This window comes from Vulpes vulpes, chromosome 15, assembly GCF_048418805.1.
Source record: "Vulpes vulpes isolate BD-2025 chromosome 15, VulVul3, whole genome shotgun sequence".
NCBI lineage: Eukaryota > Metazoa > Chordata > Mammalia > Carnivora > Canidae > Vulpes > Vulpes vulpes.
In genome coordinates, this window is record NC_132794.1 from 2,140,941 (window position 1) to 2,155,232 (window position 14,292).

At 44.9% G+C, this 14,292-nt stretch overlaps 1 protein-coding gene across 7 annotated transcripts in view; it reads right to left on the reverse strand.

Annotated features, from left to right (window-relative positions):
* Window positions 1-14,292, reverse strand: part of TRAPPC10 (trafficking protein particle complex subunit 10) — an 86,940-nt gene that overhangs the window by 12,001 nt on the left and 60,647 nt on the right. For 3 of the 7 annotated variants that reach the window (XM_072739233.1, XM_072739237.1, XM_025985550.2), the window contains 5 exons: window positions 11,414-11,928; window positions 10,239-10,380; window positions 9,009-9,167; window positions 7,984-8,213; window positions 464-564 (listed from right to left, as the gene is read on the reverse strand). In XM_072739233.1, coding sequence (XP_072595334.1) covers window positions 464-564; window positions 7,984-8,213; window positions 9,009-9,167; window positions 10,239-10,380; window positions 11,414-11,928 — 1,147 coding nt within the window. Of the gene's footprint in view, window positions 1-463; window positions 565-7,983; window positions 8,214-9,008; window positions 9,168-10,223; window positions 10,381-11,413; window positions 11,929-14,292 lie in introns of all 7 variants that reach the window. The other 4 variants (XM_072739232.1, XM_072739236.1, XM_072739235.1 and 1 more) reach the window with 3 other exon arrangements.

A 14,292-nucleotide genomic window follows, 5' to 3' on the forward strand; every position in this document is an offset into this window, starting at 1 on the left:
GCATGATCCTGGAGTCTGGGATCAAGTCCCACGTCAGGCTCCCTGCATGGAGCCTGCTTCTCCCTCCTCCTGTGTCTCTGCCTCTCTCTCTCTCTCTCTCTCTGTGTCTCAGGAATAAATAAAATCTTTAAAAATAAATAAAAAATAAAGGAAAACCAAACCAAGTTCGGCAATGGGTCACTGGCTTGACAAATAGAAGGAGAGATGAAGAAGGATCAGGGCCTTGGTGTGGATCCCACGTGCTACAAACCAACTGCCCGAAGTCCTTTAGAGGCTGCTGGGGAACCCTGAGTGCGGACTGGCTGTTGTAGCACAGCAGGAGTCACGAATCAGAACAAGGGGACTACGATGTCATGGTTGCATAAGAAAGCACACTCAGCGTCACTGAGGCCAAGCTCTGAGCAGCAAGAGTGTCCATGCAGGAGAGCATGGCACGGGAGTGGGGCCCGGAGTGCGCCTTTACCGTGTGCCGGCTGACAGGAGCGAGTGTGTGGTCCTGAAGGGCACGCTGAAGGTCAGGGCGATGACGGTGGAGTAGATGGACCACGGGCAGTCAATGGACACCTGAGGAGAAACACAGGGCCGCGCATTCAGACCACCTGCCCGACCACAGCCATCACAGCAGCCACCCAGGTCAGCAGCGGCTGCCAAACTGATGGCCTTCCCACTTCCTATTTAGAAAGCAAACCCCCATTAAACATGTGCACAAACAAAGCAGAAACGTAAAGCTACACACCCAGACAAGAATACTAAACACGGGAGTAGCCAGACATCTGTGAGTCACCAGAAGGGTCTCGGAAGCTCTGGACCATATGCCCCACCTCGTGCTTCCCACACTGACACGGCCAGACGGGTTTTCTAACACGCAGGACGTTATGACAAAGTGCTTTTAGTCACTTCGTTAATATGACATGATCAATCAGTAACTATCACAAAATTAAATGAGTTGTCCAAACACTGTACACAATGAACATATAACAGGAAGGCAGGCAATCCTGGGGGCAGAGCGTGGGCCAAGCCACTAACTGCCCTAAGGGCACCGGCCTGCCCTTTGAGGTCCCCCACAGGACAAATGAATACACCAAGCACAGACCAGTGTTCAGCCAGCACTGGTTTTCAGCCTCCTGAATTCTGTTACCAGATAAGGAAAAAAGAAATTTCAGGGAATGAACATTTAATGTTACCCTTAGGTGCTGGCCGGTCTAATGTTCTATGCCATAACGTCTTCGCTATGACTGTTTGTTAGCCTTTTGTTCTACTGTTTTTGTGCATGCATGTCTTTTTTTTAATGATTCAACTTATTTAAACTAAAAAACAAAACAAAAAAGTTCATCCATTTCTCCTAAACCCCACCCCATCCTAGGCACCCATCAATCTGCTCTCTGAGCTTGATTTTAGTTTCTTCAGATTCCACATATAAGAGAGATCAAATTGTATTTATTTTTCTCTTATTTCATGAAGCTTAATGCTCTCCAGGTCCATCCACGTTGTTGCAAATGGCAAGATTTCCTTCTTGCCATTTGGTGGTGAATAGTATTGCCCTGAGCACATACACAATGTTTTCTCTATCTATTCATCCATCCTCGGACACTTAGGTGGTTTCCATGACTTGGCTATTGCAAATGATGCTGCAGTGAACATGGAGGTGCAGACAGCTTTTCAGGTAACTTCATTTTCTTGAGTCACCACCTAGTAGTGTGAATGCTGGATCATATAGGGTAGTTCTATTTTTAACGTCCTGAGGAACCTCCATTCTGTTTTCCAGAGTCGCTTCACCAGTTTGCATTCCCACCAACAGGACACGAGGGTTTCCCTTTCTCCACATCCTCGTCAACCTGATCAGTGATGTCGAGCATCTACATGTCTTCTCCGGAAAAATATTCAGCCTCTGCACATGTTTTAATCAGACTGTTGCAGGTTTTGCTACTGAAGTTATAGGAGTCCTTTATATATTTTGGGTATTAACACCTTATCAAATACATGATTTGTAAGTATTTTCTCCCATTCCGTGGTTGTCATTTCATTTTGTTGGTGGTCTCCTTTGCTGTGAAGCTTTTTAGGTTGATGGAGTCCCAATAGTTCACTTTTGTTTTTGTTGCCAGATTCATTAAATCATCGCCAAGACCAGTATCAAGGAGCTTACCACCTAATTTTATGGTTTTAGGTCTTACATTCCAGCTTTAAACCAACCAAAAAAAAAAAAAAAAAAGGTAACTCAAAATGGATTAAAGGCAAGAGTCCAGTTTCATTCTTCTGCATGTGGCTGTCCAGTTTTCCCAACACCATTCATTTGAAGACACTTTTTTCGGGGATCCCTGGGTGGCGCAGCGGTTTGGCGCCTGCCTTTGGCCCAGGGCATGATCCTGGAGACCCGGGATCGAATCCCACGTCGGGCTCCCAGTGCATGGAGCCTTCTTCTCCCTCTGCCTGTGTCTCTGCCTCTCTCTCTGTGTGTGTGTGACTATCGTAAATAAATAAAAATTTAAAAAAAAATTTAAAAAAAGACATTTTTTCTCCATTACACATTCTTAGCTCCTTTGTCATAAATTAATTGCTCATATATATATGTGGGTTTATTTATTCTGTTCCATTGATCTGTATATATCCTTTTATGCTGCTCCCATAGTGTTTTGATAGCTACAGCTCTGTAATACAGTTTGAAGTCAGGGAGCATGATGCCTCCAGCGTTGTTCTTTCTCAAGATTGCTTTGGGTATTTGGAGTCTTTTGTGATTTCATACATATTTTAGGATTATTTGTTCCATTTCTATGAAAAATATTGGATTTGGTAGGGATTATGCTAAATCTATATATAGATGGGTAGTATGGACATTTTAACAGTATTAAATCTTTCAATCCAAGAGCATAGAATATCTTCCCATGTATTTGTTTCTTTCATTAATGTCTTATAGTCTCCATTATATATGTCTTTCACCTCCTTGGGTTAAGTTTATTCCTAGGTATTTTATTCTTTATAACTTCAATGCAATTGTAAATGGAATTGTTTTATTTCTCTGATAGTTCATTATTAGCATACAGAAACACAACAGATTTCTCCCTATTAATTTTGTATCCTGCAACTTTACTGTATTTATTGTAAGTTTTTTGATGAAGTCTTCAGGTCTTTATATATATAGTATGTCATCTGCAAATAGTGACATTTTACTTCTTTCCTTCCAATTAGCATGCCTTTGATTTCTTTTACTTGACTAATTGCTCTGGCAAGGACTTCTGGTACTATGTTAAACAACACTGATTAAGGGTGGGCATCCTTGTTTTGTTCCTGATCTTAGAAGAAAGGCTTTCAGTATTTCACCATTAAGCATGATAACAGCTGAGGGCTTATCATGTATGGCCTTTATGTTGATGTATGTTCCCTCTATATCTACTTTGTTGAGTTTTTATCGTAAACAGATACTGAATTTGGCCAAATGCTTTTCCTGAGTCTACTGAGATGATCATATGATTTTCATTCTTTACTTTGTTACTGTGGTTTATCACACTGATTGATTTGTGGTTGATGAGCCATCCTTGCCTCCCTGAAATAAAGCCCATTTGATCTCGTATATGATCCTTTTGGTGTATTGTTAAATTTGGTTTGCTAAGGTGTTTTTGAGGCTTTTTACACATATGTTCATCAGAGATACTGGCCTGTAATGTTCTTTTCCTGTGGCATCCTTTCCGGTTTGTTAACATTGGCCTCGAAGAATGAGTTTGGAAGAGTTCCCTCCTCTTCTGTTTTTCTCAAGAGTTTGAGAGGAACTAGTATTAATTAATTCTTCTTTGAACATTGGATAGGATTCAACAGTGAAACCACCTGATCCTTGTTTGTTGGGATTTCTGATTTCTGATTCAGTCTCCTTACCAGTAATCAGTCTGTTCAGATTTTCTATTTCATCATGATTCACTCCTGCCAGGTTGTGTGTTCCTAGGAATTTATCCATGTCTTCTAGATTGTTCGGTGTGTTGGCATATAGTCAGTCATAGTAGTCTCTTACAATCCTTTGTATTTCTGCAGTGTCAGCTGCAACATCTCTTTGATTTCTGACTTGAATCCTCTCTATTTTGGCGAGTCTAGCAAAAAGTCTGTCAATTTTACCTTTTAAAAAAACCAGCTCTTGGCTTCACTGATCATTTCTATTGTCTTTGTAGTCTAAGGCATTTATTTCTGTTCTAATGTTTGTTATTTCCTTTCTTCTACTAACTTTGGGCTGTTTGTTCTTCTTATTCTAGTTCCTTGAGGTGTAAAGTGAGGTTGTTTGAGACTTTTTTTTTTTTTTTTTAAGATTTTATTTATTCATGAGGGGGGGTGGGGAGAGAGGGAGAGAGAGGGAGGGAGAGGGAGAGAGAGAAATGCAGAGACAGGCAGAGGGAGAAGCAGGCTCCAGGCAAGGAGCCCAACATGGGACTTGATCCAGGGTCTCCAGGATCACGCCCTGGGCTGAAGGCGGTGCTAAACCACTGAGCCACCTGGGCTGCCCACATTTCCTCTTTCTTAAAGTAGGTCTATACTGCTACTACAGTATACTGAACTTCCCTCTTAGAACTGCTTTTGCCACAACTCATAAATTTTGGCATGTTACATTTCCATTTTCATTGGTCTCAAGGTTTGTTTTGATCTCTCTTGATGTGATCTTTGGCCAATTGGTTGTTCAGCAGCATGTTGTTTAATCCCCTACATATTTGTGAATTTTCCCATTTTCTTCATGTAATTAATCTCTAGTTTCATAGTGTGGTGTCAGAGAAGATGCATGAGGTGACTTTAACTCTCTTAAACTTATTAAAACTTGTTTTGTGGCCTAATACACAATCTGTCCTGGAAAAATGTTCCATGTACACTTGAGAAGAATGTGTATTCTCTGTTGCCTTTGGATGAATGTTCTGTAAATATCTGTTAAGTCTACTTGGTCTAATGTGACACTTAAGGCTAGTGTGTCCTTACTGATTTTCTGTCTGGGAAATCTATCAATTGACATAAATGTGGTATTAAAGTGTTGTTGAGGATTTCTGCACATATGTTCATCAGAGATACTGACCTGTATCTTCTTTGTCTTTTGTTATAATCATTATTTTCAAGTCTATTTTGTCAGATAAAAGCAGAGCTGCTCCAGATTTCTTTTAGGTTTTGGTTTCACTTTAGTCTGTGTGCCTTGTCTGAAGTCTCTTGTAAACAGTATATAGATAGGTCTTGATGTTTTTTTACCCATTCGAGCCACTCCTTGTCTTTTGATGGGAAAAGTTAGTCCATTTACATTTAAAGTAATTGTGGGTAGACATGTGCTTGGTGCCATTTTGGTTAATTGTTTTCTTTCAGTTTTTGTAGTTTCTGTTCCTTACTTCTCTGCTTTCTAATCCTTAGTGGTGTGATGCCTTTCCTTGGCAGTATGCTTATATTTCTTTTTCTTTATCTTTTCTATGTTTGCTACAGGCTTTTGCTTTGTGGCTACCATGAGGCTTACATGTAACAATTTATGTTTATAATCTACTATAAGTTAATAACATATTTCTAAAGCTCAATATTTTTACTCTCCCTTGCCCCCACATTTGATGTTTTTTTCCTTTGATGTTTTTGATGTCACACTTTACATCTTTTTATCTGTGTATTCCTTAACTAATTATTGTCATCATAGTTATTTGTACTACCTATGTCTTTTAACCTTCATAGTAGCTTTATAAGTGCTTAACCCATTATACTTTTCCTATATATTTATCTTGTCAGTGAGATTTATTCTTTCACATGTGTTCTTGTGAATATCCTTTCTTTTCAGCTTAAAGAAGTCCCTGGAACATTCCTTATAAAGCCAGGTAAGTGGTGAGGAACTCCGTTAGCTTTTGTTTCTCTGGAAAACACTTTATCTCTCATCACTTCTGAATAATCACTTTGCCTGGGCAGCCCGGTGGCTCAGCAGTTTAGCGCCTGCCTTCGGCCCAGGGTGTGATCCTGGAGACCCGGGATCGAGTCCCACGTTGGGCTCCCTACATGGAGCCTTTCTCCCTCTGCCTGTGTCCCTGCCTCTCTCTCTCTCTCCCTGTGTGTGTCTCACAAATAAATAAATAAAATTTTTAAAAAATAATAATAATCACTTTGCCTAACAGAGTATTATTTTTAGAGATTTTACTTTCAGCACTTTGACTGACTGACTTTCAGGTCAGTTCCCCTGACCTGCAAAATTTCTGCTGAAAAATCTACCATTAGACTTAAGGGAGGGTTCCTTGTATGTAATAAATTGTTTTTTTTCTTGCTGTCTTTTTATTTTTTTTAACCTCCTTCCCCCCTTCCCCACCCCATCTCTTGTTGCTTTTAAGATCCTCTCCCAGTCTTTAATTTTGACATGTAATTATAATGTGCCTTGGTGTGGGTTTCTCTGGGCTTCTTGGATCTGGATATGCTTCCTTCTGCAGATTAAGAAATTTTCAGCCATTACTTCTTCAAGATTTCTTACCTTTTCTCCCTCTCTTCTCCTTCTGGAAGCCCTATGATCCAAATAACAGTCTGTTTCCATTTGTTCTATAAGCCCCTAAGCTATCTTCACTCTTTTCATTTTTTTCTTTTTGCTGTTCTGATTGACTGAGTTTCACTGCCTTAACTTCAAGCTGACTGATCCTTTCTTCTGCTTCATCTAGTCTATATTTCAGTTCAGCTATTGGAGTCTTCACTCTGTGCCTTCTATCTGTACATTCTGATACTTCCCATTTCTTTGTTAGGTTCTATGTTCATCTGTTTTTCTCTCATGTGGTGAGCATCTTCATGAGCATTACTTTGAACTCCTTATCAGGTAAATTTCTTTTCTCCAATTCATTAAGATTTTTTTTTTTTCTGAGGTTTTACCCTGTTATTCCATCTCTGGAACATAGTCTTCTGTTCATCCTACTGGACTTTCTGTGTCTATATAGTACATGGCATAACCACCTTTCCCAGTCTTAGAGGTGCAGCCTAATGTAGGAGCTGAGCCTCATAATTCAATCCTGTTCCAGTTCTTGGTTGTCGCTCAAACCTTTGTGCTGTCCAAGGGCTTACTATATTTTTAATACCTCCTAGCAGGTGAGGCATGTCCCAAGACTTGTCATTGTCCTAGAGGGGAGTATCTCAGCACCTAGACACAGGGTGACTGGAAGCCAGACCCACAGGCAGCAGCTTTTCAAAGTATGCAAATACGTATACTCCTATGGGACTGCAAGCATACAGTTCTACATGTGGACTGCAAGGGTACAGTTCTATGTGTTAAAAAGTCCTCAGGGCATCCCTGGGTGGCTCAGCGATTCGGTGATTTGGTGCCTGCCTTCAGCCCAGGGCGTGGTCCTGAGGTCCTGGGATCGAGTCCCACATCGGGCTCCCTGCATGGAGCCTGCTTCTCCTTCTGCCTGTCTCTGCCTTGCTCTCTCTCTCTGTGTCTCTCATGAATAAATAAATAAAATCTTAAAAAAAAAAAAAGTCCTCAGAAGTGGTATTTATGTTATAAGACATAGACACACCTGAAAAAGCACAATGGTAGAGATGCGTTCCTTGAGCTGAGGATCTGGGACAAAAGTTCATGGATCTTTCAGGTAACTGTCAATAAACACCAACATCAAAGCATATAATGATAGAGCTTCCTCTTTGCTAAGTCTGACCTGACTTTCAGTGGACAGAAACCAAAGCATGTCAAGACACAGAACTCACTCTATCCTGTTCACCAAGACAAATGGACTACAGACCCAACTTACCTCCCCTAAGCAAACATTCTCTCTCTTCTAATAAACTGTCCTCCCCTCTGGAGTTGGTATAGAAAACTTAGAGCCTGTTTGGCTTTGTCCTTGCAAGGTGTACCCTTTATCTAAGAAGGGGTGATTCAAAGATATAAATGCTAACCCCAATGAGAGGATGTGGAATCGGGAATGGTAAGTGTGCCACTTCGACACAAGTCATCTCTTAAGTACTGTCTTTCAGAACAAGCACGAAGGCAGAGGCTGCCAGCGCAGGCTGGGCACTTCCAGCCCTCCTTACTTTATGGTCTGTGGTAGCCATGCAGTGGCCAGCTTTCTGTGTGTCCTTATGCTTCCTGTGGGGCTCTGTTACCCCCAGCGTGCTGCTGTCTCCTCCAGTTACTGGAGCTGAAGGTAAAGAGAGAACTTCCAGTTCAAATTCAATCATGTGGTACGCAGGAGCAGCAGGCAGGCTGATGCTTGTGACCTTGTCAGACGACTGAACCCGGAGCGACACATCAGAAGCCTTTTCTAGGAAAGACAGAAAAAGTCACTTCTAACACATTCCCTGTGTTTCCTTGTTCCTTTCTCTTCTAGTAGGTGACAGGCCCAGCCCAACTCCCGCTGCTCCTACGCACCTGGAAGAGTGTATCTAAGAAGAATTAAGGTGGGAGGGCAGAGGCAGGAAAATGAGAAACGAACACCCTCTCAGACACTAATGTCGTATAAGCTGGCTGGTTGTAGACCAGACACGGCCACTGCGCTAAGTCTAAACACAGAGAAGGGACACTTCCCACGTGGCCCACCCATGTGCTGTGTGTTTCCCTGTACAACATGCTCCCATTCCACTCCACTATCAGACTGGCTCCCATCCAGAATGAGAGCAGGTCCTTGCGTCTCCAGACCTCCTGCCTGGGAACCAGGGGAGACGGGACTTTTCTAGGGCTTCTGGCCAGTGCCTGAAAAGGCCTATTTTCTTTTACTTTTAGGTGAGGAGGGTAAAGGAGGTAGGAAGAGACTGCAGGCTGGCAAGGCTTCATCTAGGACCGGAGCCCTGTCCGTGATGCTGCATCAGAAGCCCTTAGCTAGGTCACACCGCCTGGCCACCCAGCACACACATGGCTTTGCCTATTCATCCCAAATACGAAGGCCCGCCCAAGGTCAGGGTCCCAGCCCACCTACAGGCAGGACGTTGCCAAGAAAGAGTCGCAGGGAGAAGGAATCCTCAGATACCGCCTGCGGATGGCCGGGACCACGGGCGCCTTACGGCCTCACAGTGCGCAACAATGGCAAGGGTCCGCCTTCACCGGGTGACTGCCGCCTCACCTCTTGTGTTGGAGTAGATCACTGCTCTGTTCTCTGCATGACACAGGATGAGCATGGCTTCTGCGTTGCTGAGCTGGAGGCTGTCCCCGTTTTTTACTGTATAATGGCCAGTAGTGACAGTGAACTTTACCTTCTGAGGAATACCAGCCAAAAGGCTATCTGAAGGGAAAAAGACGGCAATCAGCATCACGATCAATCAACGGAGGGCCTGGTGTGAGGTTAAGAGGATGCTCTGCTTCTTCTGTTAGAGGGCTGTTCCCTGCAGATACTCCCCGTTTCACTCCTGTTCCACCCCTCCACCCTCACTTTTCATCTCGATTACAAGGATGCAGAGTTGAGGGGGGCCTTGCTGGCAACATGAGAACCTGATTCTCAGGGGCACCAGAGACAGAGTCAGGGCTCACGGTGGCAACCACATCTATGAACGTCCCAAATGTTAGCAAGAGAGATGCAAGTAAGGAGGCTAAAGAACAGGCTAATGAAATCGAATGTACTGGTGCTACTCAGAATTGTTCTGGCTTTTCTAGGTCAGACCTTCAGGACCCACTGGGTGGAAGGTGCAGCTACTGCTTTCCTCGGGACAGAAATGGGGAGGGCGGAGATGGGCTGAGGTCCCCCGGAGTCCTGCGCCAGGGCAGACAGAAGGGAGAAGGCGAGAGATCAGGACCCAGGAGGAGGAGTGGCCAGATGAGAGGGACGGGAAGGCACGGGCAAGAACAGGAATGAGGGCCATGGATGGGAGCAGGGGCGGGAGCACCAGCGCCTGGTCCCGGGTGAGGTTTGGGGTGTCCCAGGCCCTCAGAGTGGCGGTGCTCAGCTCTCCTCGTGAGCGTTCCTCCAACGGAACCGTCAGAGAGGCTGGGCAGCATCTCAAGGCCTTTCCTGGTGGCCGGGGAGACTTCAAAATCAGAAAAGTAAGGAGTATGGACACACTGAAAAAAATGCCTTCCTTGAATTTTTTTTTTCCCAAATCAAGAAATGAGCCAAATAAATACATCCTGTTCAGCCTGAACAACTGAGAAATTCACTTGTGTTTTAATCGAGTGCCACATGGTCTTCGATCATTTGTTTCTAACTCCTTCCAATTGTAGGACTTAACGGAGGGGAGGACAGCAGCTTTGGATGGGGCTCCCGTGTAGGGAGGGAAGCGCAGCGCGGCCCACGGCGAGAGCGGCCCGGCTCCCCTGGCGGCCCACTCACCGGCGGCCCACTCACCGGCGGCCCACTCACCGGCCAGCGGCTCCACGTGCAGCTGCGGCTCCTGAGAGTACACGTCGTACTGCACCCGCGGGGACAGGTGAGGCAGGACGAACCACACGGGGCCCACTGAGGCGCGCAACTGCCGCAGCGTGTATGTTCCAGGCTCCTTGGCCTATGGTCAAAGTCGGGTGTTCAGAAAGTTACCGCCCGCTCTTGTAATGGACTTCCCAAGGGAAGGCTGCGCCACCATCCCTGAGATGCCTGTTTTCCTTACCCTCTCACCTATTACTTGATGGTTCTACCTCAGCCTGCGGGCCATTCGCCAGAGCCCTCAGAGTCTCTTGGTTGAAAATTTTCTGAATAACTGATGCTTAAATCTCCCTGTCCGCTTTTTTTTTTTTTTTTTTCCCTGTCCGCTTCTAAGAACATACCTTCAATTTAATAAATGTCATCTGTGGCATTCTCTTCTGAAAGGGGTCTTTTTTTTTAAGATTTTATTTATTTATTCATGAGAGACAGAGAGAGAGAGAGAGAGAGAGGCAGAGACACAGGCAGAGGGAGAAGCAGGCTCCATGCAGGGAGCCCGATGCGGGACTTGATCCCGGGTCTCCAGGATCACGCCCTGGACTAAAGGCGGCGCTAAACCACTGAGCCACTGGGGCTGCCCTGAAAGAGGTCTAATGGAACCTTCTGCCTGAGATCTGAGACCTGCTCTGAGCCTAGACTAAGGCCTAGTGACAGCAGCTGCACTTTGCACTGGCTGAGTCCTCGTGGGTCAAGGGGGCCTCACGGGACACGCTGCCTGAGGGGAAGATTTGTATCAGAGCAGGTGCCGCTGTTTTGATATCCATGCAGCCAGTGAAAGGAAAACAAAGTTTGACATGAAACCGTGCCATCTTCTCTGGAATGTCATTTCAACAAACGAGGGTATATTTTAACACAAAGGGGAAAAACTCTCAATCCAGTGAGAGCAAAAATAATTACCCACGGTAAGAACTTCTTGCAAAATGCATCAACTGTCATAAAATTGTGTGCATATAAAAGATTTTTTTAAATATTAGGCTATTTTTCTTTAAGGACATAAACAAAAACGAGGGTAACGCACCGAGACCTCTACAGGATTCTCACCACACTTCCAACGGCTCTGGCGAGCTTGAAACCCTTCCTGACCATCTTTCAAGTCAGCTCCTCACCCCGACACCTACCTGTGTCCTGAACGTGATCCTATTGGCCCCCGGCTCCAGTGTTACGCCGCTGCATTTCAGCACGTGGGCCCCATCCTCCAGAGCCACACCTGACGGTGTTTCCAGAGAAGCGCTGCTCTCCTGCCTTCTCAGGAGCATATGGACATTTTTGCATATAATCCCTGTTGTGTTCAAGGAATTATCAGAAGGACTCCTCTCGAACATCTCATACAACTCCAGCGCTGGTAAGTTGTTTTGGGATGCGGGGAAAGGCGAGGTCTCCACCGGAAAGTTAATAATCCCGTTGGACGTCTTGTGCTTGGTAAGCCACTCAGCGGTCTTCCGGTAGTTGTTTTTCTCGATGCTGAAGTGGACGTTGATGGCGATCTGCTCCACGTAGACGGGGATGGGCATCTGACTGCACATGGTTATCTCCACGGACAAAACACCGCCCACGTGGACCACAGCGTTGGAAGGGGTAAAATGGAGGTCTCTCAGTTGTGCAAAACAATGCAGAGGGAGTACAATTTTGTGACCTGTAAACGCACATCACCATGAGTTACTCGCCATGTCTCACTCTAGACCACCTAGAGGCAGCAGGGCCTTGGTTACTGCCAGGCCTGTTGGAATAGACTCAACGTGACAGGCAAGAGGCACTGCTATTCAAAAGAGACGGCCTAAAACTTCCCGACCCCATACTATCTTCACACACCAAAACACATTATATTGTCAAAAGGAGAACATAAATGGGTGCCTAGATAGCTCCTGGAAATCATAAAATCTGAAAATTAAGGACTGTAAGTTCTGAACCTGAATTTCAAAACAATATTAGTAAACAGTCCAATCCTTAGAGCTGTTTTGAAGAATCCCACCACTTTCTCACCTACATAAAGAAGTTCTCAAGTAAAGATGTCTATATCCGCCCATCCTCTACCCCCCCCCCCCAATATATCTGGAAATAAACCCAGGTGCTTGCCAACCTATGAAGTCAGCTAATGAAGTGGGGAGCCCCACCTCCTAAACTCCAAGAGGGCACTGAAGCCCCAGCCCCACAGTGACTACAGGGCAGCACATACTCTGGCCTCCTTTCTACAAGCACCTGGCTTGTTGAGAAAATCCACAAGGCTACCGGACTGACTGGTTAAGTGTTTAATAAATACCAACCAACTAAAGGAAGGACGTGCGGAGATTAGTGTCCTAAAAACACAAGAAAACAGTGAACAATCACAGAATATTTTATTCATACAGAGACGTCAAGGAATGCTGGCAGGAGAAGCAAAACTCCACAGGATCACAGACCTGTCACATGGTTCTACCAATGACCATTCTGGACACATTACAGAATCTACAAAAACAAACCAGGCCATGTTGCTCCGGGGAAACCCATTTAGATGGCTCAATGTGAGTGAAATACACCCCAGTAATCAACGACCCTATCTACCTAAGGCCAAAATCTTTGGAAGCACTGGGCTTTCAAGAAGTTAGTAACCGCTATGGGCTGCACTGTGGTCCCCCTCTGAAGTGGAAGCCCAAACCCTCAATGTGACAGTACATGGAAGGGGGTCCTTTGGGAGATAATCAGGTTTACGTGAGGTCATGAGGAATTAGTGTCTTTCTCAGAGGAGACACTGCAGTGGTCCCTTGCTCTCTCCTCTCCGCCCTCCCCACCCCAAGCCCATCTCTGTCCTTGTCTCTCCCACTGCCACGTGAGGACACATCATAGAGAGACGTATCATCAGAAACCAACTTTGCTAGCACCTTGACCTTGGACGCTTGGCGTCCAAGATGGTGAGAAAGAATGTCTGATGTTTAGTTTAAGCATTTGGTCTCTGGCATTTTCTTATAGCAGCCCGGGTTGACTAAGGCAGTAATTATTTTACATAAGTACTCTCGTTGATCAACTAGACACGAGGAGCTAAATGTCACAATAAATTTAACTTCACCACACCACACCATCTGTGAAGTAAATCTGCCAAATCATTAGCCTAAATCTAAGCCTTTCAGACCTACCTTCCTGCAGATGCTCCTATGAGGAGACACTCAACAAATTCCAGAAGGTGGGAAAGCCCATGAGGGAACTGACTCCAAGTCTTTAAAATGTCAGTGCCTTAAACCCAGATGTCACATAACTGAATGGATAAATGGAACGTGTCCATCTTTACCACGGACTATCACTCAGCTACAAGGAGGAATGAAGCACGGACACGGGCACCTAACCACAAGATGCTCGGTGACAGACTGTAGTCACAAAGGATCCCACGTGGTACGGTTCCACTCACGTGAAATACCCAGAATAGGGGTCTACAGAGATACAAAGTGGATCAGTGGTTGCCAGGGGCTGGTGGGGGTGGCAGGAGGAAGGCTGGGAAGAAGTATAAGGCTTCTTTTTGGGGAGATAAAAATGTTCTAGAATTAACTCTTTAGCAATGGCTGCTCATAATTGTGAATATACTCAAAGCTACTGACTTGTACCCTGTAAATAGGTGAATTCTATGTCAGTAAAGCTGGCATATTAAAAAAGGAAACAGAAATGGGAAGAACTAGGGGATCCCTGGGTGGCTCAGCGGTTTGGCGCCTGCCTTCGGCCCAGGGTGTGATCCTGGAGACCCGGGATCGAGTCCCATGTCGGGCTCCCTGCATGGAGCCTGCTTCTCCCTCTGCCTGTTTGTATGTCTCTCTCTCTGTCTCTCATGAATAAATAAGTAAAATCTTAAAAAAAAAAAAAAAAAAAAAAAAGAAAGAAAAAGAAAAAGAAAAAAGAAATGGGAAGAACTATTCTAAATTAAAAGAGAATTGAAGTACAGCCATCAAAGGCAGCAGCATGTGGTCCCCGACTCGACTCCACTAAACATTAGAAGTTTGTTAGAACCTCGTTCTTCGGCTGGTTGGGGGCACCTCTG